The following is a 25851-nucleotide window of genomic DNA, read 5'->3' on the forward strand; positions in this document are numbered from 1 at the left end:
GCCAAATCATTAATCCGGGAGTGGAGAGGAGATATATTGACTTGTACTTATTAAACATTATTACAAAATTTTAACCACTGTGGAAGCGAAACAGCGTTTCATTACCGTGTGTTAAAGTAATGGCTTCGTCACAAGCCTTGAAGATCAACGAAGGCCCGCACACTGTAGGGCCCTAATATGCAGTTTATTCAGACAACCATAAAGTTACGTTTCGACCTACATGCTCTACTTCAGATCTTCAGTTTAGTTTCTTTTTGACCCTGCACCTAATTCATAGCTTTTTTGTGATGTACGCATTCTGTTTCTCTGCATCACGTCACATGCCTTAACAATGAAACGAGCTCGCCGCAGAGACACTAGCCAATGAGGTTCTACGCACTGAACGTATTTGACGTATGACACGTACGACTGACGCTTGGGGATGACGTCATGCGGCCTGTCTGGAAACGCGGAAGAATAATCGAAAACAACAACAGCAATCAATCCGCCTGGCGACGGCGTTAAGTTAGAAGATAGAGCATCTCAACGCCTTTTAATCGATACCACGGAGCGTTGGTAGCTCGTTTTCCCTTCATCTGGTGTTTTTATAGGCATTCAGTTGTAAAATGTCGATATTTGAAAAGTTATTCGGAGCCGGGGGTAAGGGTGGGAAAGCGCCTACACCCCAGGAGGCTATCCAGCGACTCAGAGATACGGAGGAAATGTTGACGAAAAAACAAGTGTTTCTAGAAAAGAAAATCGAACAGGAGCTTCTGACAGCGAAGAAAAATGGCACGAAAAACAAACGAGGTGAGAAGGAGTACCTGCAACCGGATGGTTTAATTAGAAAACTGACAACAAGTTGGTTAGCCCGCGGGCTACGGAAGAAGGAACTTGGCAAATGAGAAGCCTGCCAAAGTGTACTCGGGGCCGTCTGACGCTCCATGTTTAAATGTTTTTTAAAAGGCAGGTCGCTGCTGCTAGAATAGATTGCAAAATACCATGGACGAATTTCTTTTAGGATTTGAGATGTACAAAATGGATTGTAAAAAAAAAGGCGTTTGATCGTTAGCAGATAAAGTTTTCAGCCAGTAAGCCCTTTCTCTAACGTAAATGAAGCTTAGGTAAGTTTGGGTTTGACAAAGACTTTGTTCGCCGGCGTGGAAGTGGCAGCCGACTAGCTACGAGCTAGTTTAGCCAGTTAATACGACACCCTGTCACCCTGTTACTGTCCCGGTGAACAACTGTCATGAGCAGGGTTGTGCAATATGTCGAAGTTTTTCTTTTGGATATTCGTTTGATAGTCTACAAACTGGTATATTAAACGCTCTAATCGTTTGACTTTTTTTTAATTTCAGATGTTTTGTATGATTTATACCTCAACGCACCACAAAGCTTGGGTTGGAATAATATTTCACCGATTTAATATATATTTTACAGGCTTGCAAATGTGTAACTACCTGACCACCGCCTTCAATGCTGTCAGGCCTGGTCTGGAAAACACATTAATTTTACACACTACCAGATCTTAAACTAAGTTACAGTCTGAGCCAGTCTTGCCAAAACACATATGCTGCACAGGGATAAATATTCTGCACATACAACAAGGCATGTTTTTGGCAAAGTACCTTTCCGTATTTTTATCCAAAGGAGTTGATTCAACTCCTTTGGATAACCATGACCTGGATGAATGAGAACATTCACTGACATTTTCCGTATTTTTATATTAACTTATTTAGACCTTTAATTCTGTTAAACTATTCCATGACTGGTTCCATGACTGCTGCATTACACAGAGTTCTGACAGCCTTCAAAATAGGACTTGCCATGGCACTGTATGTTGCGCAAACAGAAAAGTTAAAATAAATGCAACAAGTTAATTAAAGTCATGTCATGTTTTGAAATAGATCCTTTGGGTTATGTGCAGAATATTCAAGTTTGTGTAGTTTGTATTCTGGCAAGAATTGCTCAATAGAATTAAAGATCTAAAGTCAATATAAAAAACAATTTGCCACTTTGGCTAAAACATGCCTTTGTGGTATGTGCAGAATATTCATGTCTGTGCATTATGTGTTTTGGCAAGACTGGCTTAGATTGTAAATTTGTTTAATAGAATTAAAGTTCTAAATAGGTCAATATAAAATACTGAAAGGTACTTTGCCTAAAACAAGCCTTGAGGGATGTGCATTAAATTCCTTTGTGTACTTTACACTTAGTTTCACCACGTTTGACAGCATGGAAGGTGGTGGTCAGGTAGTTACATAGGTAATTCGCAAGCCTGGAAAACACATTAAATGAGTGAAATATGTATCCCCCCCAAACCAAGCTTCATGGTGCGTGAAGAGTATCTTTGCATAACATATTTGACATCATAAAGTCAAATGGTTAGAGCGTTGACCGATGGGTTGAATATCAAACAAATATCCAAAGAAAACTTAACTTTTTCACAGTTAACAAGAAGGGTGGGGCCAATAATGAGCCAGTGAGTGTTCAATGGATCGCTGTTGATTTTTGTTGAACATTGTTATTGAAGAAGCAAAGCCAGTTTATCTTTTTCTCCTATTTTTCCATTTACCCAATACATTTTCATGTTACACAAGTGAGCATTCTGTGTTGGCAGGGAGCCAAAGCAACAAAAGGACATTAATATTAGCCTCATTAGGGACCCTAATCTACTAGCATGTGGCATATTACACACATCACATAGCAAAGTTAGATCAATGGAGAACTTTATAAAACTCTGTTTTTAAAGTCCCTTTTGTCTCTTGTGCATAGTCAACCTTCAGGCACAAAACCAGATTTTCTACATCATTTATCCCATTCCTTTCAAAACACTGGCGCTGTGGCTAGCCTTGTATCATCCTAAGGAATCCCAATTCACAATTCAGGCAAACATTCGACAACAAAGACATCCATTTTATTTCCCTTGTCATATATTTATTTAATCATGGTGCAGTGTTCCTCATCTGTTCTTTCTGCTTCTGAGTTGAGAAGTTTTTGTAAACATTTCATATGACCCCCCCCTTTCTTAACACATTAGTGTAGTTTTTCCACCTCCTTCATTGTGTGCCGCCTTATTTATCATTCTTTCATTCTGGTTAACCTCATATCAGGTTATGTTTAAAGCGGTCATTTTAAAGGCTACATTCATTCACATAACTTAGACCGAATTTTAAGTGGCCTCAGTAAATGATTACTTCAAACATGTTCTCATTTGGAGAGCACATACTGTCGGTAGGTTTAATTGGAGAGCCAGCCCAATGTTTATATTTTTTTACCAATTGATTTGTAACATAGTACAAAGAGTTGTGAAGAGTTCTTGTGGTATTTGTCAACCTTTTAACTGATCCAGTCATTTTTACTGCATTGGATTCACAATAGCAGGGGCTAGCTCTAGCAGTACAAGTTTTATTAGGAGCAATGTATGTAAATAAACCCTCAGATAGAGTTAATTGCTGCTGTATGAGCTCTGTGTTGTCCAGCCCGTGAGTCTTCATCTTCAGCCAGGAGGGGATTATTATGGTTGTCTCAGTCACTGCTAGTTTAGAAGTAGTCTGCTATCTATAAACTTTATACAGTAGTCATCTAAAAGCAGAGCTCTTCACAAAGCACATGCGCAAAAAGCTCAGTACAAATATACCAACAAGATAAAACTGGGAGACACATTCTAAACAAAAGAGGATGAGAAGCAGAATATGATAGCTCAGAGAAGTGGTGAAAGTAAGAAACACAAGAAATACCCATGTAAAGTTGAGTTATATGGTCCTAAAGTTTGTTCTGCGATTATTGCACAACAAATTCTGATGTATTACATGAGAGCAAGGTTGATGCATATTACTGAACAAGGCTGAACTCTGTAAAACCTGGCCTCAGTGTTAGAGGAAAGAGATAGTGGATGGTAGTAGGCGTGTCATTGGGGTTATTAAATGGACACTAGAATAGAACTGAGCTGGATTATAGAGGAGGTTTGGTTATTGAATCAGTGTTACCTTCCAGCCCAAAAGTCTGCCCTCCCAGGCCAGATAATCTAATCATTTTTTGTGTGATGTTAGATAACAATGTATTCCATCCAGAAATAAGGCTGGGCCTTCTGCTGTAATTGGATTAGTACTAAAAGAGATCTTTTTATTTTTGAGCTGTAGTTCTGTCTGTCTGCCTGTCTCACTCTGTTCTTGTATATATATAATGGGTTTGTTGCCTTCCTGACTATGTTTTTCTGCAAAATTTCGTTCTCTTTATTGTAAACATTATAACAGTTGATGCGTCAACTTGGCCTCAGAATCCCTTGCGTTCAACCCACACACACACGTATGCTTGAGGTCTGCAGCACTGAACCTGTGGGATGTCTCTCTAACTTTCTCTCTCTCGTTTCTATCCAGTCTTTAAAAATGTTCCATCTGTCTTGTCCCAGATAGTCCTCCCTTTGTCTCTCACATTCCTCCAGTTTCTTACTGTTTTTTTTATAGGTATGACACAGCATTTTTGTATCCCGCCCCTCTTCTCTGTCTCGCTCTCTGTCTCACTCTGGCTGTCTCTGTCTCGCTCTCTCTCTCTCTCTCAATCGCTTAAAGGGAAACTTCTTGAATTTCATTGTTTTTTTCCCCCCCTGACGGACAGGGGGTGTTGACCCTAAACGCTTTGTCATATTAAACTATAGGTCTTACTCATCATCCTATTTTTTGTGTGAAGGAAAAGCCTTTAAAGGTGTTCTTATTCATTTTGAGACCCTCTTGCAGCCTAAGCAAATATGTTTACCAAGAACATTCTTGTTTACAACAGCAAGCAGGGGTGGAGTTTTGAGATAGTTTCTACACTAAGACACAGGGCCCTATCTTACTCCCGGTGCAGAGCGCAGCATAAGTATCACTGCTAGTTTCCGACCGATGCAGTTGTAATTTTCCCGCCCAGTGCCCAGATTGGTTAAATAGCAAATGTACTTGCGCCCATCTGTGTGCCCATGGGCTTGTTGGTCTTAAAATGAGGTGTGGTTAAACGCATTGTTTGCACATTACTGTCTTGAGACAGCGGAAAGCGATTCCACTATTGACCAACAAAAACCTGGTCAAACGTCAATGGCGCAGTATTTTCCTGCTATGTAAAGGGTGCATTATTCAGATAGTAAGATGCGCCTACATAGGCGGGCTCACAATGCGAGTACACTCTGCTTGTTATACACATACACGGATGTACAGCAACGCACAAACATGCAAAATGTTACAACTAAAAACATTACAATGTGAAAGATTATCATTGTGTACATCACGGTACTTGGTTTCAACCACGACGGAATCATCTCCTCATCACATGGTCATAACATCAAATCTGTCTCGGAATTCATTTACTTTGGAAGCAACATCGAATCCACCAAAAGAGATGTACAGCTTCGAATTGGAAAGGCCTGGGGTGCCATTGAGGGACTTAACGTCATCTGGAAGTCCACATTACCAAACAAACTGAAGTGGGAATTTTTTTGAGCAACAGTTGAGTCTGTTCTCACTTATGGATCATCTTCTTGGACCCTCACGGAATGGCTTGAATCCAAACTTGATGGGGCTTTCACCAGAATGCTGAGTGCTGCACTAAATGTTTCCTGGAAGAAGCACCTTACAAAGAAGTGTCTCTATGGCAATATACCCGCCATCTCAAACACTATCTGAGAACGAAGGGTTCGATTTGCTGGTCATTGCTGGAGGAGCAAGGAAGAACTTGCAAGCGACACTCTGCTTTGGTCACCTAAACGTGGAAAGACATGTGTGGGAAGGCCTGCAAGAAATTACATCAATCAACTTGTCGACGAAACGGGATGTCCATCAGAGGATCCTCCAGTTGGTATGCAGGATAGAGACGAGTGGCGTGAAAGGGTCAGATCCATCCGAGGATACTCGGTCTGATGATGATGATGACATCACAGTATTCAAAAATAAAGTCAAAATGGTTATATTAGAATTAGATAATCGCAGTAATGTGGTATGAAATTGGCTAATTATTTGACCAATCGTGGCAATTTAAATGGACTAGTCAGGTTGACGGTGTCTGTTAAGACCCGTCAAACGAAAGAGCCTATTAAAAACGGATCAGAGACAGATCGAATTTCTTGCAACGTCAATACAAGACCATATAAGTTGAACAGGGAGCTTTGGTGGATTCCTGCTGCACCCGTACATGGTCTGCTTGTGTGCTTTCACTTTGCGCACGAGCAGATCCATTTCCTTTGCAGAAAACGGTTCGTTTCTCCAACTTGCTGCATCCACCATTTAAATAGCAATGCGCCATGGTGCAAGTACACCTGGCTTTTAAAGGGGATGAGGGATGACACTCTGATTGGTTTAATTTATGTTACACCCAAATCACACTTTGATTAATTAAGAAGCTAAGTACAACCCCTTTGCACCTTGCACCTTACTTGGCACCCAGATTATGTGCCGTTTAACTATCGAAATTGGATTTGGACATGCCCTAATTGCAGTTGTGCCATGCGCTTCAGACCATGCACTATAGCTCGTTTAAATAGGGCCCTAAGACCAGGGGCAGTTGGTATCGTAGGCTGAAGAAGGCCAAGCCTTCCCTAACTGCTGGCTAAGGTGCACACCTTACACAGCCATATGTCCGGCTTTTGGACAGACAGTCTAGTTTTTCAGCTCTGCCCAGTGTCCCACGCAATGTCTGAACGGATGCCTATTTATCCTCCTTTTGATACTATTGAATAAAAATAGTTCGCACTCATAAATTCACTCCCGACATGCTAGAGCACACTTTGTTAAACTGCATCTTATTGGCTACTGTGAAAGAAGTCTGTGTTTTTATTGGCTAATGGTGTGTGCAGGCACTTGGAGAGTGCATATTTACAATCACAGTAATTTTCGAAGTCAGTAATATTATTGTTGCAGGTTATTGGCAGATTTACCTGTCAAATCGATCTTGTATTTCATTGGTTCAATAATAATAATGATTTTATTAACATAGCACTTTTCTAAAACAATGTTATAAAGTGCGTTACTAAAAAAACCCCAGATAAGGCACAAATAAGAGTAAGACCAAGTAAGTAAGAGTATAAATAAAAACAAATATCAACCATTTGTAAAAGCTTTCATAAAAAGAAAAGTTTTAAGATGAGGTTTGAAAGAAGCTAGAGACTTGGGTAGTCTTAGTTCAACAGGAAGAGCGCGCCATAGTGTGAGGGCTGTAACAGCAAAAGCCCGATCACCCTTTGACAAACCGAGACCTGGGAATAACTAGCAATGTGTAATGTGTAAATGCTCACTTTTGATTCCCCCCCCCCCCGCCCCCTTTTTTCCCCAATTGTACTTGGCCAATTATCCCACTCTTCCGAGCCATCCCGGTCACCGCTGCAGACTACCACATGCTTCTTTCAATACATGTGGAGTCACCAGCCGCTTCTTTATACCTGACAGTGAGGAGTTTAGCCAGGGGGGACGTAGTGTGTGGGAGGATCACACTATTCCCCCCCAGTCCCAGCAGGCGCCCCGACCAACTAGAGGAGGCGCTAGTGCAGTGACCAGGACACCCACCCACATCCAGCTTCCCACCCACAGGCCCGGCCAATTGTGTCTGTAGGGACGCCCGGCCAAGCCAGAGGTAACACGTGGATTCGAACCAGCAATCCCTGTGTTGGTAGGCAGTGGAATAGACCACTACTCTACCTGGGTACCCATAAATGCTCACATTAATGTGTAAACACTGACTGTAAAAGTCAGTCTAAATGCCGAAATGAAAAACTACAACCCAGAGTGATGTAAAGAATATACATTCATTACTAAAAGTGCTAAGGATGAATTTCGTGCATTTTTCAAGCTTTGCCGAGCCGACGTTAATGTGAGCAGCAGAGGAAAGGGAGCTATTGAACGGCATGCAACAGGTCATTAAAACATGTATGATAGTTGGCCAAATAGCCTTCCCCATCCTCAGCCTCACCCGCCGTCTATGCCTAAGACTCCCATAAGATGAGCAGGCTGCGATTAGTAAAATGATGTCAACATGCAAAAAAGATAAACTGAAGCTTTTCTCAACACTACACAGTCCCCTTCCTCTCAATCCCATCTGTTGTAAGTTCGCAAAACAGGCTGTGTCCTGTACTACGGGGTTAGGTACAACCAACTCAGAATCAAAACAGCATGATTTTATCATTTTGTTGCAGCATTAGAGGACAGTGCCTGTTGCCTTATTGGCAACTATGAAATATTCCATACTGTTCCTTCAGTCATTTGATAAGCATTTAAAAAAGGTGGGCTTTACTCCTTAGCCTGTAAAGAAGTGTTCATAGTGTGTAGCACTGTCTTTCTGGTGAGTCATGGTGGCAGAGGATCTAATCCGTTTCATCCTGTCATACAGCTCAGCTCTGATGTTACTTCAGCATAATGGGTTTGAAGCAGTTGCACAGTTTGTGGGGAAGTAAGCTTCCTTGAATGCAGAACCTTACTGGGAATGTGATGTACAGTACAATTTGTGCTGCAGCTGCTCCAAAGGCTTTGAAAACTTTCTTTACTCTTTTTCGTCACCCCCATCATGTCTTTTGTGAGTGATCTCATCCAGTGAAATTGATAAGGGAAGATAGCTCTCACCTGTATTGACTTGTTTTTTTGGGGTTTTTTTGCCCCCTCCCCACCTCTCCAGCGGCTCTGCAAGCCTTGAAGAGAAAGAAGCGCTATGAGAAGCAGCTGGCTCAGATTGACGGCACGTTGTCCACCATTGAGTTCCAGAGGGAGGCACTAGAAAACGCCAACACGAACACAGAGGTGCTCAAGAACATGGGCTTTGCTGCCAAAGCCATGAAGAGTGCACACGAAAACATGTAAGTGAGGTTTACTGGTCAAATCTGGCCTGTCCTCTGTTGTTCTCTCCTTTACTGTCAGATCCATCAGCCTGGCTACTGTTCTCTTTTGTGGTCTGCCTTATTCTGCCATCTTGTTTTCTCATGTCTTCTATTCTCCTTTCTAGTCATCTTATATCCTCTTCTCTTCTCTCATCATTCCACTTCTTACCTCTCCTCCTTTTTCTCTATCCTATAGTATCTTCTCTTATCCCCTCTTGTCCTCCTTTCCCTCCATGACCTCTGCTCTTTTTTCTTTCCTCTCCTGTGAATGTGTGTCCAGTCCTAATGTTTGTGTGCTTGTGTGTGTCAGTACACACATCTGCTGACATATTTGTGCATGTGCCCTTAGTAACCTGTCCATGTTGTTTTCTTTTCACAGGGACATTGACAAGGTGGATGACCTGATGCAAGACATTACAGAACAACAGGAGTTGGCCCAGGAAATCTCTGACGCCATCTCCAAACCAGTTGGTTTTGGAGAAGACTTCGATGAGGTGAGAAACAGTTTTTAATGGCGGATTGGGGGGCTTTACAGTGTTCTTCAGGGGCAATTAAAGGCTCCAAATTATGGCTGTTTGTAAAATATCAGTCTTCTAAACAAACTTAACAGTTCATAAATTGATGGCTTAAATGTTTTACAACTATTACAGTACATTACAGTACAATATTGGCTCAAAATATCAAAGCAAAATTCTACTCGTATCTTTTTCTCTGTTGGCTAGAACTAATGTTTTTTTTTTTTAATTTTGTTGCATCAGTTTTTGACACATTAGCTCAAAAGTGTTCAACTTTATAGATGGCACTAACAGTTTGTTAGGATCCTTGGTTAAGCTTTCAGCTGTTCTTTTTCACTGTAATTTCATGGTGGTTGGCAAACTATCACAGGATGCCATCAAGACATTCCTTTGGTGCCTGGAAAATGATATTCTCATGCTCGCACCCTCTGTGTGCCCAAGGGGAGGAGGTGGGGCTGATAGACGCAAACAAGCACTCTGTAGTGTGGTAGTGAAAGCTAGTCAAAGGTATCCAACTTTCTTTCTGTGGTGGGCTGTGACAGTGTTTCAAGATTCAAAAGATTCAAGAGTTTTATTTGTCACGTACACACAAGTACAAGTCCCGAGTGCAGTGAAATGAAAAAAGGTACGAGCTCCGAAATGTGCAAACAACAAAGTACAACAGGTACACACGCATTCCAATTTGCAATATACAATTTACAATCAACATTTAAGAACTCTCTGTAAAAAGAAAACAGCACAATATATACAGTAAAAGCACTTAAAAATAGAAATCTTAAGTATATGTACTGAAATATGAGGTATGTATGTACATAATATGAGGTGTGTGCAGTCGGTTACCTTACTGTGTGTGTGTGTGTGTGTTTGCGTGCGTGCGTGCGTGCTTGAGCATGAGGGGGGCAGTATGGGTCAGCGAGGGGGCCCCGGTAAGGTCCGAGTTCATAGTCCTGATGGCCTGAGGAAAGAAACTCTGTCTCAGTCTCTCTGTATTTGCAGCATGACTGCGGAGGCGCTTGCCTGACCACAGCAGCTGGAACAGTCTGTTGTTGGGGTGGTGAGGATCCTTCATAATCCTGTAGGCTCTGGTTCAGCACCTCTTGGGTGTATAAGTCCTGCAGGGTGGGGAGTGAGTTACCAATAGTGCGCTCAGCCGAATGCACTACCCTATGCAGAGCCTTCCTATCCTGCGTGGAGCTGTTGCCAAACCAGGCAGAGATGCATCCTGTCAGGATGCTCTCCACTGCCCCAGAGTAGAAGGACTGGAGGATCTTGCGGGAGACTTTGAATTTCTTCAGCTGCCTGAGGTGATAGAGGTGCTGCCTTGCCTTGCTCACGAGAGTGTTTGTGTGTGAGTGCCATGTGAGGTCCTCTGTAATGTGGACTCCCAGGTATTTATACCTGCTCACCCTCTCCACAGTAGTCCTATTAATCCTCAATGGTGAGTACGTCCTCTGTTGTTGTTGTGCCCTCCTAAAGTCCACAATCATCTCCTTAGTTTTGAAGACATTCAAGAGGAGGCTGTTGTCCTGGCACCAGAGTGATAGAGCAGCAACTTCCTCCCGGTAGGCTTTCTCGCCGTCATCGGAGATCTGACCCACCACCACTGTGTCGTCTGCAAACTTGATGATGGAGTTGGAGCTGAACCTGGCCACACAGTCGTGTGTATACAGGGAGTACAGTAGGGGGCAGCCCTGGGGGGATCCTGTATTCAGAGTAAGGGAGCTGGAGGCGTGACTATCCACCCTGACCACCTGGGGCCTGGCGGTTAGGAAGTCCAAGATCCAGGCACACAGGGGGGTGTTCAGTCCCAGTTCACTCAGCTTGCCAGCCAGCCTGGTAAGGACTATGGTATTGAAAGCTGAACTATAGTCAGTGAACAGCAGTCTCACGTAGCCCCCCTTCCGGTTGTCGAGATGAGAGAGTGTGGTGTGCAGTACCTGGGAGACAGCGTCATCTGTGGATCTGTTTGGACGATAAGCAAACTGCAGCGGGTCCATGGAGCAGGGGAGGAAGGTGCAGATGTGGTCTTTTGTCAGCCTTTCGAAGCACTTCATGACCACCGAGGTGAGGGCCACCGGTCGGTAGTCATTCAGGCATGTTGGCAAAGCATTCTTTGGCACAGGGATAATGGTGGATCTCTTGAAGCAGGCGGGGACCACAGACTCAGCTAGGGAGATGTTGAATATTGTGAACACTGGAGCTAGCTGATTAGCACAGGTCTTCCATACTCACCCGGATATGTGGTCAGGACCAGCAGCTTTCCTTGTGTTCACCCTTGTCACAGCCCTCCACACACTATGCTCAGTCACCGAGAGTGGATGTTCATCCCCAGCTGTAGGACTCACCTCGGCTACGCTAACAGTGTCGTTACTAGCCAACGACCTAGCGCTGTTATTGCTAGCCTCAAAACGTGCATAAAAGGAGTTCAGGTCATCCGCTAGGGATTTATCAGCACTCCCAATTGTGGGGGATCTTCTCTTGTAGTCGGTTATTGTTTGTTGTTGCTCATAGATGTAAATAAATGGCTCTTTGCTTCTGTGTATGTCTGTTTGTGTATCGTCAGGATGAGCTGATGGCAGAGCTGGAGGAGCTGGAACAGGAGGAACTGGACAAGAATCTTCTGGAAATCGGAGGGGCTGAGGACGTCCCTCTGCCCAGCGTACCTTCTACATCACTGCCAGCAAGACCAGGTATCTTATCTATCTTTCTGTCTATAAGTCTGTCTCTTCATACTGAGGCCAAATAATTATGATAGTTTGATAACCCACCAAGCATTTTTGCAGTTTAATTTCATACGATTAATTGTGATGAAATTTACTCACAAAGAATGACTAAAAATTACAGCAGATGGGTAGTGAAGAATTTAAATGTTTTGGGCTAAAAAACAGAAATCAAGTAAAAGTGCCCCAAAATAAATATAGGTGTTTTTCTACAGGCCTTTGCAAACATGTTCTGTAAGTCTCTAAACATGTTGGTTCAGTTCAAACAAATGCTTATATTTTTCAGTATTACCTCCAGCTGTTTTCTTGGTGTTTTTAAGACAAACCTATTGAAATCGCCTTGACTTGAGGTCATGTTGATCTCAAGCCTTGACTTCAATGATTTTAAGTTTTAAAAAAAAAGTCACATTCAACATAGCTTGTGACTTCTTTTTTTTTTTTTTTTTTTAGCATTAATTTGACCAAATTTCTACAGCCTCATTTACACACGCACTTTCTTATCCACTTGAAAGCTGTTGTTTTTTTACATACTAAACCCTGCATTATATCGGCATGTCTTTCTTTTAGCCAAGAAGAAGGAGGAAGAGGACGAGGATGACATGGCGGACCTAGAAGCCTGGGCTGCTAACTAAACTAGTCTGCCATGTTAGCCTGTTAGCTAGCCAGCACCCTCCTGTCTGTCTCTCCACAACTTTACTGCAACTAGACATCTGGGAGCGGGACAGGGACTCTGGGCTGCACAGCTGGCAGGTCTGCTGCTGTTTCTTTTGACCTGTATCCCAATATCCAACCATTCTCTAAACCTGAAGTATGCACCTGTGCACTCATATTTGGGTACCAGTGCATTTGTTCACTGACTTGAAAGGAAGTTATTTTTTTCTTTCGAGTGAAAACTAAGGAAGCATTTTAACTATGATGTCTATTCTAGCCTCCTCTGGCTCCAACGGGGCACTTATATTCTTATAAGGGACACGACTAACAAGGAGGCTAAAAGTCTGTGCTCATGTATACCAGAGTTCACTCTTTGGGGCAAGAGCATATGAAAATGAAGGCAGGTGTGTACAAGTGCATACTTCTAGAGAAGGGAGTGTGGATGAGTGGGCCTGGCTTTGGTTTGTGGGAGGATTGGGAAGAAACAAGGGACACGTGGGATGGGGTGGGGGTGGGGGGGGCAAATATCGAAAAAGCTAAAGATTAAAAGAAGACGACATGACTCTGTCATTTTTCTGCTTCCTGTAATGTCATCTCTACACTCCTTTAAGATGATAATGGTGGATCTTTGACAGCCTTGATACTGAGAAATCCTCATTACTCCTTAATCGTCAAAAACACCACAGAAAAATCACTCATTGTAGACAGTAATGTAGGAATGCAAATAGCTGGTTTTCTATGATACACTGCTTACATGAAGGTTGGTGCACAAGAGGCTGATCAACAGGGTTGTTAGGGTGAGCTTGTCCATTTCTTTTTCTTTTCTTAAGAAAAATGGTTAAAATTGTGGCTATTCAGTCTTGAATACACTGGACTTAATAGCCATACATTTTTTTTGCCATAGTCAAATGTAAAGATTAAGGCCCTTACACACTGGCTGCATTATTGGACAGTCCTAATTTGAGGTTTTGACAGTGACCCTGTATGTAGATGAAGTTTAAAGTGTCAGCAGACCATGTACTGCTCATCTAAGCATCTGAACATGTCATGCATATATGCTAGTGGCTAAATGGCTGTTCAGTTTTTGGAAACTGTTTGGCGTTTGTAAGTTATTTTACCTCGAAATAAGTCATGAGCTATTGAAAATAATGGATGCATCTCTAAAGTCACACATATATTTCCAGTGGGTTTCTGTTATCACTTTGACAAATATATTTTGTGAAAATCATATATGGGTTGAATTTAAAGATAATTGTATACAAATTTTGTGCTTTTTGTCTGTCCGGTCTTAACACGGCGACCTCTGGTGAATTTACCTACAATAGCACTAAGAACGGAGACAGTGAGTGAAAATTATTCTTTTGTGCTGTTGATACATATACAATGTAAAATGGATGTATCATTAGTGGATAAATATGAAACAAAACAACCTTTTGATTTGGGTCTTCATTGAGTTTCACTTTAAAACCATAACGGCAAAATATGTATTCATCTCACTGTCCCAAAGGTTTTGACTGTAGCTGCTCCCCCATCACTCTTAGCAAACATGTTATGCATTGTTAGCACATTAGACTAGACTACAACACAAGAATGCCCTCGGTCATTTCTGTGAGGCTTGAATGAAGCAGCGTTTCACACCAAAACATTTTCCCATGTTGACCGATAAATTCAAAATGAACTTGAACTCAATCCTAAAACTTTTCGAACAAACTTACCAAGCGGCTTCCACCTGCCAACAAATCTGTGCTTTCCGTTCAGATCCCCTTCATCATTTTACTTGTACAGAAAGACATTTGCTTGTAGTCACCAATGTTAAGAGCTTTAGCCTGAGGTTGGACAGTGGCTGTTTCAGTTTAGCAGCCGTGGTTGCCACAACGCTGCTCTATGGTTTATGCTGACTTAGAATTCATTGCCAATTTGACCTTATTTAAGTTTAGATTCATCACAAGTATTGTATCAGTGCATTTGTATAATACAGCAATGGGCTGCATTTTCATCCAACAGTCAGCTCTCGTTCTGAACTTGGTCCTCTTTACTGCAGGGCATGTCATCAACACTGCTAGGGGAAGGGTTTCTATTCCCAGTGGATTGGACCACCCATATTAAAGACGTATGGGTTTATGGTTCTGTATGGTGGGACGGGCATTTGGTAGGGGCTGACATTCTCACCCTGGAAACAGTGCTCATTAAGAAACATATTAGTACATCTATTTTTGTATAGCTCTTTGCACTCCAACTCTGTGAAACATGGGAAAGCCCATCCATAACACAAAGGATGACAATTGCACATTGTCATAGTCCTTTCAATGTATGTCAAGATGAAGGGTCAAATGGTTGTCTATACATATATACAAGTACGTACGTACTTCTGCTCAGTGACAATTTGCTAAAACGTAATTTAAAGATGTTTATCCTTAAATGATATTACACTAGCTAACAATATATGTCTCTTCTTTTCAAGGCTATTTTTTTCTTTCTTTTTTTCTTTTTTTTGTTCTGCAGGTCTGGAAATGATGGTTTTCATATTTTGGAAATTGCTGTTGTTTGGTGTGAAAAGCATACTGAGACAGAGTTTGGCAGTCCTCCTCTGTGACCGGTGCTAAGTAATTAGTGATTTCACACTTATTGATGATCAGCTGTTTGCCAAATCAGTATGATGCCATTGTGGTGGAAATTGTTCCTTATTTACAGCCAACACATCTTTGCAGACACCAGACAGCAACACAGAGGTCATATTGCCACATGGTCAGACCCTGTCTATGGCTGTTAGGAAGACCAGAGAGTAATTGTAATGGTAATTGTATCAAAACAAGTTTGGTGTGCATTCTGTTTAAATTCATTCACCAAATTAAAACCTTGCTGCTCAGTCATCCAAGAAGCTATGTGTGTTAATGGCCCATGCCTGTTTTGTCAATCTAATTTAATAAGGCATGTTTTATTTTGAAAATATAATTTTTTTCCCCAACATTATGTAGGATGAACTGTGTTGGAATGGATCTGATCTATTGTCCTTAGGGATTTTGATGCTTGAATTTGCTGATGACTTACCTCTCAACCTATGTGGTGAAGACAGTCACATAGTGATACAAGCTAATACCACATTTTAAGCCTTCATTAAAAAAAAAAAAGGAAAATATTTACATAGGGAGGGGTCAGTTCATTTCTTGAAGGTAAATGACACTATCAGGACTGTAAAAAGTTATGGTATAATTAATTATAAGCAAACATTTCCCGTTATTACTAGAATGAATTGCCCCCTTTGTGAACCATGAATGTTGCGCCATCATTTTTGCGTGGGTGTGTGTGTGTGGTCATTTTGTATAGACGGGCGTTGGTGACTATCTCTAAAACAAATTCCACAATGTTGTTGAAAGGTTGAGGTGAGAAGTAATTGGTGGAAAGATGCTATAAGTGAGATAATGTACTTAAAGGTCAAGCATCATCTCATACATCTCTATACAGCCTGGGGGGGGGGTCTTTCTTACCTAACATAATTGATGTGTGTGTGTGTACGTGCTCATGCATGAGCCTGTTTGCATGCATATGAGCATATCCATTTGTGTGCATGGGCTCATGCTTGTACGTTTGAATAGTAGCTTGTATGCTGTGTGTGGGTAAATGTGGGTTGCTGTATTTACAGGTCTGTGTCTTGCAGCAGCCTGATTTTTTATTTTTTATTTTTTTGGTTCTTGTCCCATCCTACTGACACTATTGCTTCTCCAATCCCGTTTAGTGGTACTGCCGTATGCCGGAACAAATAAATTGTTTGCCAAACGACTCAATGCATCTTACTTTTATCATTATAAGATTACTTCTGGTGTAACCTGGTCTTTTTTATTTTCAGCTGTTACAATTGTTTGGACATACAATCTCATTTCCTAGGAAATGACCTTCTGCCATGTTCATGCCAAGTTAATGCCAACTTGACTGGATAATTGCTTTTTTCACGGTGGGCGTCATGGTGGATGAACACACACCCCGCTGACCGCAGGCTGGCTGGAACGTGAGTCTGCGGGAGGCCGTGCTGTGACGTGGGGACTGGCGCAAAGACTCTGGGATTGGCCAGGAGCATGGTCTGCTGTTGGGCCGCAGATCAAGGAGCCATGGCATTGGGGGACGAAATCCCTGGGGACCTGCAGCAACTGACCATCGGTCAGCTCAGTGGGCGAGGATTGGCGAGCCTCCTTGGGGGCTGTCCTGAGCCCCAACATGGCCCACAGGAGCCTGTTGACCTCGGTTGGAAGAGACATCAGATGGGATGCCGAACCGGGCGACCCAAATCCCGATGAATGAACATGCCACCTCGACAGATGTTGTCGATGACAGCGGAATGGCTTCTGGCCACCGGGTGGTCCTGTCCACCGCAGTGAGGTGCGTGAGCCTGTGGGAGGAAGGCAGGGGCCCCAGCAGGTCCACGTTGGCATGGTCGAACCTCCTTTCAGGCACCAAGAACTGTTCCAAGGGTGCCTTGGTGTGACGGTGCACCTTAAGAGCGCTGACACTCCACACAGGTATCAGGCCAATCCCACACGTTCTTTTTAAGCCCCCGCCAGACGAATTTAGTTGCCACCAGTCTCTGTGACGGCTTCCTGCCTGGATCTGAAAGGCTGTGAACAGCGTCGAAGACCTGCTGTCTCCCCCCGGAAGGAACAACGGGCCGTGGCCATGAAGAATGGTGCTAGTAATCATAACACTGTGTACAAAACAGGTTTCCGTGAATTATCTGCCTGAGTCCATACAGAGCCCGCTACAGTCCCTTTTTTATATTTTTTTAAGATATAAATAAAAATCTTATTCACACTGAAATTAATCAGAATTGGTGACTGAGTGAGGTCTTTACAAAAAAGTACATTGTGATGTATTTTGTATTTATTTGTATTGTTTTTTTTGTTTGTTGTTTTAGCAAGTATCTCAAATAACACTAATAGATAATTAAAAGTGAGTTTTTCCAAGACATTTTTTCAGGAAGTGGATCCCATTTTGAATTGAAAAGTCTTTGTTCAAAGCCCATTATATTTGCTTCTTACATTCCAGGCATGTTACCTGATGTTATTATCCAGCGCAAATGGTGCAAACTCTCATTTTACTGTATTTCAGTCAAGCGTGACAACACATGATTCAGGTGTTATTTATGCTGGAAAACTTACTCGGCTCCTCTGTGTGTCCCTCCCCGTCTGACATCCTGAGCCTGCCAGTAACACAAATCACCATGCTACTGACCGAACTAAGTTGAAAACCTGCTCTTAATTTAGACGTGGGATAGGATATCCAGTAGAAGGGTGAGTTCAGAATAGTCCCTCAGCACTCTCAACACTTGAAGGTGGGGTTGTCTGAATGACAACTGCTTGGACTTCACTGCGTCCGTCAACAGCCGACCGCATCCTGTCAACCTATAATCAAGTTTAGACACTCCCCAATTACTGAGGATCCTCTGAATGACAATAATAATAGATAAATAAATTCCTCTGAATGACATCTTTACCTAATAGTCCACTATATGAATTTAGAAAGCAAAACAACAGACAGCGATGAAAGATGGCATCGTGGAAAAATGTCTTACTACAACTGTGACTTACAGTAGCAGCACATGGCTGGTGAATGAACATGGTGTTGAGCCTTGCGCGGAGCTCTTTGTCCTGTGCTAGATTAAGATAAGGTCCAGTCTGCAGGGAATGCTGGAGCAAAAGCCAAGGCCAGGGTTAGAATTAAGGTTTGGAAGGCTAGGCTATTATCAGCATCTGCACAAACATACACACTCACACAAACAAACTCATGTGCAATGATACTCTACGCACCCTATCATACCAACGCTTCATACTGTGCAACGAGAATACAACAAAAAAAATGTGTACAAATGCAGCACAAGTAAATGATATGCCCTAATGTATTTATCTTGGTTGCTAATGAAAAGGGTTGTGATAATGGTTTATTTTATATGTAAAGATTTTATTATAGTGTAATTTACCTTTCAAACTGCGATGGTTAACAATACACATTCATGCAGATGTACACGCGTGCACTCACACACACACACACGTGCACACACGCCCCACGGCAAACAGCATTTTTGTCTCAAATTAGTTTGGTCTGACTTGTTCTGGAGAGAACTGGAAGCTTATCTCACTACTCTTTCTAAGTTAAATGTCTTTATCATTGCTGAGAAATTGTTTTCTTTCACAAGGTGAATATACAAAAAGCTGTCGTATTGTAACTATTTCCGAAAAATAAGGTCAAACAGATTAGGAAAATAAAAAAAATCTATTCACTTTAAAACATATAGTAGTATTGTTCCACAATAAATCAGTAGCTGTCAGGGAAACATTAACAGAGGCCAGTCGGTTACTTGTTTGAACTACAAAACTCACACACACACACACGCACACACACGCACACAGACACACGCACACGCGCACACACACAGAGGCACGCCGTGTAGCCGCTCTCACGCCCACACTTGTTCTCGGCCGTCATTGGCTGACCCACCTCTAATCTCTCTCAACCAATCAGATCCCTTCGACACTGGGCAGGCTATCTGCCAGCCAATGGAAATCGGTCAGTGACGGATTGGTACCGCCAATTTATGAATAAATTATTATAATAAACCGGCTTCCAAATAAAACCAACTCGGCATGTTTCTGTTCCTCCCTCTCTCACCCTGTTCATAGTCAGGCGCCGACTTTTTTTTTACGTCCCACCCGGATCACAACATAAGAACATCAACATGTCTGAGAAACTTCCCTTCAAAGTCGGTCAGTACGAAGTGTATTAGCTCTAATGTGCATTGCTCGGTGGTAAATTTGATTTAACGGAAGCTAATGGTTTTCCTCGGTTGCAAACTGATAAAATGAACCAGTGTGATATGTGATCCGTTCGCAAGCCACCCGGCTTCCACCTGTCGCTTTGAGGGTTCTCTCGGTTTTATAGATAACGGTCAGTTGCATGTTAACATCAGGTTCGTAAGACAGTTAGTTCTTGCCGGTCTTCAGACGATTTGCGCTGCCGTGTCAGAAAATGCTACCGTAGCGCGAATCGACAGCAGAGTCTAACACTAACCGCACCACCACCGTGCACAGGACCGCTAAGTAGCAAGCACGTCTCGGTAGGTAGCCTGTATAGCGACACAACACCGGCTAGCACATGGTGAAGTAGCATGTGGCCTTTTTGCTGCCCACACAAGTATTACAGTGCAAAAGGTATTCATAAGCTTGTTTTATAGAGTGTGCAGGTTTTCTTTACATCTTACTTTTAATCTGTTGAGTACGCGTAGATTACCAATTTTTACAGTCACTTGAAAATGAATCAACATTTTTATTTTAGTTGAACCCCTTTGGCCACATTGCCAGGGAATGTGAGCGTCGTAACGTCAGAATGTTGGTTGTTGTAGTTTTTTGGAGAGCGAACGGCCTAGCTGTCCGCCTGTATAGCCTTTTTTGAAAACTACAACTCCGGTGAAGCTTTGCGCTACGCCCCAGTTTTTACGTAGTTGACAGGCGCAGGCAAACGGTGCAACATATTACAGAATATAATTTATTCTGTAGCCCGTCTATTCAGTAGATGCTGCTGTTTGAACAGCACATGGTGTAATAAGCCGTTGACTGCAAGCTAAATGCGTTTAGCTTAACCTTTGTTGATGCTAAGCAATCAAGCGTTAGTGTCCCACGTAATGTAACAGCTGATTTATAGCAATACAACAAAAGCCCCAGAAACTGCGATTAAGACCGAATAAATACAACAAAAAAACAACCACATTTCGATAGCGAACAGAACTGCCGTAGGTACTTCAGTCATTTGATTGAATTACACAGGAAATGTATTTTCAGCCAGTAGAGAAGTCGACACGCTAACATTCCAGACAATCAAGTTTTCACACGCTGATGTTTGGATTTGTTTATTTCGCAAGGTGATGAATAAAAAATGCCATATGGGCAAGGGCAACCTATTTGAAAATGACTCAATAAGTTCACATTTTATCCAATTTCACATATCCCATACTTTTTTTTTTTACACATACTTTTTTTGTTGTGTGGTATCATCATTTGCAAAACCTCATACAAACTAGTATTGCAGATAGTTTTCATAACTAAGGAAAGATTGTGTTACTTATTGGCATGTTAACCGATATCTCCAGGGGCAAAGTCAATGTAATCCTAGCTAACTGTGTCATCAGTGTTGGAGTTCAGTATAGCTGCAGACCGTATTGAAGCATTCCCTAACTGCTACTCACTCACTTACAAACAGTAAATCAGTACCATGTTTTCCTCACCGGGCATAGACATTTGTTGAGGTGAACACTGAATAGTCAGGAAAGCATGGCTGTACTGTCTGCATTCTGACTTAAAATGGGCTCATAGGAAAAAGGTCAAAAGATGGTACTAAGGTACTTGTGAGTTTTTTTTTTTGAAAGGCAGAAAAGATAGCACAGTACTGTCAATTTCTCGCTCTACCCATTGAACTTCAAACCCTGGCAATATTTGTGCTGTTGTTCTACAGATGGAGCTACATAGAAGGAAACACCTGACCATCTGTTAAGCACCACCAGTCTGCAGAGAGCTTTTAGTCTCCTTGTTGCTTGATTCACTTAATCGCTAATCTTATGTGCAAGCCCTTTTCATACAACTCTACCAGTGTCTAGTAGTGATGCATTTACATGGTTTTCAGACACCCGAAGCAGCTGTTTTGATCTCATGATGAATTTGGTATCCTGAGCTCCTCCTTTCTGGTTTTTGTCCAAACCAGTACTGATTCAGTGTAGTCAGCCAGCCTGCTGTGTTTGTACAGGATGTGGCTGAAGCAGGCCTGTTGAGTCCAGCCTGTGAGAGAGAATGAGGGGTTGAATATTACAAGACCTTTGGACAAACATGTTCCAGCCATGGTCTCAGGGTGGTGAATGGATTTTGGATAGAAAAAAAAATTAAGAAAATATGGTTCATGTATGAACTTTGTACAAGACAGACGATGCTCTGTCATAAAATATATTTACCACAGAGACATGTCTCTCATTTTTCTCAACAATTAACACTGCGGTGCCTTTCAGCATGTGACTGGGTCCCCTAACCTTTCCAGTGGAGCTGATCAGTGGCCAACAATAGAAGACTGTGATTGTACTGTGGATCGTTCCCTAGTTTGGAATGTGGTAGTGCCATGCTCTACCCATTTGAGCTAAGCAGGGAGTAAAGGTTTTATGATTACAAACTACCACTTTTGTTAATGTACAAAAGTGGTAGTTTTAATCAAATTTGCCTTTTAGGAACTTCAGAATTGACATAAGAATGGCCATTTTATCTACTCAAAATGTCTTTGTTTTGGAATTCAATTGGATTACAGCCTGCTTCATCCATCTGGGGAAGCACTTAATCTAACTTTCCATGTGGTCACCTAACCCCCGTGGTTAGATTAAGGTTGTGGTGGTGCAAAGCTTGTCTGCCTTGTCTAAGGCGTCTTTTTGTTCTCGCTTATTCACATCGCCAAGATTTATAGTTTTGAGGGAGAAATGGATTATAGATGGATACCAATTGGCGCCAGAAATAGTCCACTTGTCGAACTGAAAATCCCACACAGCGACATTGTCTTGCAAATACAACCATTCTGAGTTGTTATTGACAGTATAACTAGGGATACATCTGTAAAATAGGAGTTTTCAGCCTTCAAGAGATGATACTTAGATGAGATTGAATGCTAGCCCCAGAGGTTAAAAGAAGCATGACTATGTTTTAACAGAAAATCATTCATTTGAATCCTTTGTCATTTGAGTTGATGATTTCAGCTGTTGCTCTTAGAATCTACACAACAATAATTTAGATCTGTCTTTACCATCTCCTCTTTAGCAGCTTCTCTGTTTCACTTGTTATTGATAATGATGACTATCTTTTGATGATCATCATTTGACTTATCTCTGGGGAAACTGTTCAATGATTTTACCATGTGGACTATCATTACACGATTTTACCACGTGGACTATGATTACATATGTGCAGCTGTGACAACAGCTGGCTGTGAATGAATGAACTAACTGTAGAGACAAACAAGCTACAGCCTCTGAATAGATCACCTCTGTGGTTCTGTTACTGGATTTATATCCCAGCACTAACACGTCACTGTTGCCTGGCTTGGACTCAGTCAAGAGTTGACGTTAAAGTTGTGTGAAGTAGGGCTGCACGATATCATTTAAGCAGTGTCATTGCAATACGCGCATGTGCAATGAAGTGCGACATGAAGTAAGGCAAATGAACACAAATACAACTTTTTGATTGCTTGATACAGAAGGAAAACTCGCACGGTTTTCATTTTACATGACTAATCTACAAGACAAGTCTGTATGATATAACGTAATTTACTCCGATTTCGTTCCATTTGGACAAATGACACAACGTGTTCGTCTGCTTCTCAGCTCGTGAGGTGCGGCTCACAGTTATATCCGCGGGTAATCCGTGGCTCGGGTGGGCCGAGTCATAAAAATTAACGTTCTCATTAATAGCGGATGTGTTAACGGGTGGGTGAAATAATGCACCATTAATGAGGAAAATGTTAATCACATTCGCAAAATACAAACATTTTAAGCTTTGTTTTTTTTTTTTTTTGTCGGGCACGAATTAGCAGAGTTGACTCATTGTGCCAATTGTGGCGTCCATTTGTCTTAGGCAGCAATGGAGGCAAAGAATATCTGAGAGAAAATTAAAGGAGAATTAAAAAAAAAAAAGAAAAGGGCAGAAAGGTTCCACGTGGGAGCAATTTAGTGAAATACTTAACCATGACGTGTCAAATATTGGGTATGTTGTCATATGCAACAGCTGTGAAGCGCAGTATGAATATGATGGCTACAAAAATACCTCAAACCTGGTGTAATATGTTGCCATATCACCACGTATAAATATATCCCACTGAGAAATAATGGCAATGTGTGATCGGGTGTGGGTTTCTAAATCGGAGAAAATTGGTTCAGGTGGGTGGCGGGTGGATGATTTATGCGTACGGATTCAGATAACGTCAGAGTCGGTCTGCACATGACCATTGTTGGCCGTCCCGCGTCGTCTGCCTGGCTCCAATGCAGGATAAAAAGACACTGCCCACTTTTCACAATTTCCCAACAACTCCCCTACAAATCACCCCAATCATTCTAGAATGATCAATTCTCTCTAAACGGAGCTATTCAAATCATCAGTTGAAAATTCTTTTTTTTTCTCCCCCTTTATATCACAATATATATCGCAGAAAAAAAATCACAATGTGATACAGCTCTAGCGTAAAGGCTGTAGAGGTGAAAATCTGACAAGTTGGAGTAAGATTTATTGCCTGTTACCACTTTGTTGGCTCAGCAAAATAGGCTGGTGGTTAGTGTAAGATTTATTGTGGATATATTGGTAACCAATAAAACTTTCATCAAGATGAGGGTGACAGAGAAAGGGCCAGCAGCATGCAGGTAAAATATGTGGCATTTGCTGGTTAGTTTAGTCTACTACAACAGCTGATTTGGTAGATGGCTAACCTTCATTCAAAGACCATGATGCCATAAGACTTGCGACAATGAACCCATCACTTTGTCACTCTCAATCATTCCATTGACAGGCTTGGAATGGAAGGTCATTGAAATCAGAGAGAAATGGGAGTTCACAGCTTTGATAATGATCCCCCCCCTTTTCCTTTTTGTTCTAGCCGACATCAGCCTGGCTGAATGGGGCCGTAAAGCCATTGACATTGCAGAGAATGAGATGCCCGGTCTGATGAAGATGAGGGAGCTATACGGGCAATCCAAGCCTCTGAAGGGTGCTCGCATTGCCGGCTGTCTCCACATGACCCTGCAGACCGCTGTGCTCATTGAGACTCTCATTGCCCTTGGAGCTGAGGTTACCTTTTCCTTCTTTTTCCTTTTCATTTTTTATTTATCTAGGTAAAGTTGACTAACCACATATGCCCTTATTGACACCAACTTTCCTTATACTAACACAATTCCATACATTAACACCTGGGAGCTTCCAGTTTCCCTGGTGCCCTGCTGTTGCCCATGAAATCTGTCCAGTGCAACTATTCCCTCCTGCTGACTTAATTGCTCTGTTGAAACAAACAGAGGTGATGTTGCACTTAAAGGACCTTGTCAGTATAGACATGAATTACACATTGATACAACCGCTTTCATATTACAGCCTGTAGTCGAGAACATGTTTCCAATCAACTAATTAATTCATTTTTAATATCCATCCCCTAGAGTGGGTATTCACCCCCATAGTCCAGCCTTTTCTCCCAAACCTTCATTGTTGACGAAGAGCAAGTTTCCCTTTTTGAAAAAGGGATTACTGGGCTGTAATTCTCTCCCTTGATCTGCGCTCTCCATTTCTCCCCCCTGTCCCTCCTAATCTCTACCCCCCCCCCCCCCCAAGGCCATATTGGTGTTATCAGATCCTTCTACCGACTTTTATCTCTCCGACTAGGACTGGTTATTTCCTGTTATAGTTCAGCTGCATGAGAGTGAACTCTGTGTGTGTGTGTGTGTGTGTAAATGGGGGTGGGATAAACTTGGTCCTTTAACCTTTTGTCTTTTCTCTCTACCTTTCCCTCTGTCCACCAGGTCCAATGGTCTAGCTGTAACATCTTCTCCACCCAGGACCATGCTGCAGCTGCCATTGCAAAGGCTGGCGTCCCAGGTAACACATCACACAGTGTGTGTAAAATGTTATCTCCGCCAGGTGGTAGACTGGAGGGGATTATGCGTTCGGTCGCGCATGTGTGTGTGTGTGTGTGTGTGTGTGTGTGTGTGTGTGTGTGTGTGTGTGTGTCCATCTCTCCACAGCTAAACTGGCACTGCCGGACCCATCAGCCTAAACATTTTTTGTGCACTGTTATAACTGTATGATGAAGAACTTCTCGTGATTGCGGTGATTCAAAACCTTAGAAAAACGTTTGTTCTCACTATCCTTGCTCCCTCTCTTCATTCACTCTCTAGCTTGCTCAACCAATGCTGTTCTCCTTTGCTGCCCGATCTAAGTGAACTGTATGCATGCGTGACTCACGTATACGCTACAGTAAAATATTTCCCGTGGCTGAGCTATACTTTATTACTGTTGTTTTATGAATGAAAGTCAATCAGCAGAGCAGCCTTGATTAATTTTATATCATAAACTGTGACGGTTAAACATATTTGAAGTTTTTTAATAAGGGCTTTGAA

General features: G+C 42.1%; 2 protein-coding genes across 2 annotated transcripts in view; both read left to right on the forward strand.

The window, feature by feature from the left end:
• The first annotated feature begins 448 nt into the window (after positions 1–448).
• Positions 449–15565, forward strand: chmp4ba (charged multivesicular body protein 4Ba). Its single transcript, XM_056272803.1, has 5 exons — positions 449–789; positions 8611–8788; positions 9189–9303; positions 11888–12014; positions 12612–15565. The coding sequence occupies exons 1-5, from the start codon at positions 606–608 to the stop codon at positions 12674–12676; spliced, it is 669 nt and encodes a 222-aa protein (XP_056128778.1). The 5' UTR covers positions 449–605; the 3' UTR covers positions 12677–15565.
• A 3759-nt stretch (positions 15566–19324) lies between these two features.
• Positions 19325–25851, forward strand: part of ahcy (adenosylhomocysteinase) — a 37035-nt gene continuing 30508 nt past the window's right edge. Inside the window, exons 1-3 of the mRNA XM_056272918.1 lie at positions 19325–19444; positions 24345–24535; positions 25255–25330. Of these exons, the coding sequence (XP_056128893.1) occupies positions 19417–19444; positions 24345–24535; positions 25255–25330 (295 nt within the window). The 5' untranslated portion in view covers positions 19325–19416. The remainder of the gene's footprint in view (positions 19445–24344; positions 24536–25254; positions 25331–25851) is intronic.

This window comes from Lampris incognitus, chromosome 2 (assembly GCF_029633865.1).
Source record: "Lampris incognitus isolate fLamInc1 chromosome 2, fLamInc1.hap2, whole genome shotgun sequence".
NCBI classification, from domain to species: Eukaryota; Metazoa; Chordata; class Actinopteri; order Lampriformes; family Lampridae; genus Lampris; species Lampris incognitus.

Excerpts from the sequence above, each read along its gene's own strand:
- chmp4ba (XM_056272803.1), top strand. The coding sequence starts at position 606 with ATGTCGATATTTGAAAAGTTATTCGGAGCCGGGGGTAAGGGTGGGAAA. Across the intron at positions 9,304-11,887 it reads TTGGAGAAGACTTCGATGAG|GATGAGCTGATGGCAGAGCT; the intron begins GTGAGAAACAGT and ends GTGTATCGTCAG. Across the intron at positions 12,015-12,611 it reads ATCACTGCCAGCAAGACCAG|CCAAGAAGAAGGAGGAAGAG; the intron begins GTATCTTATCTA and ends TCTTTCTTTTAG.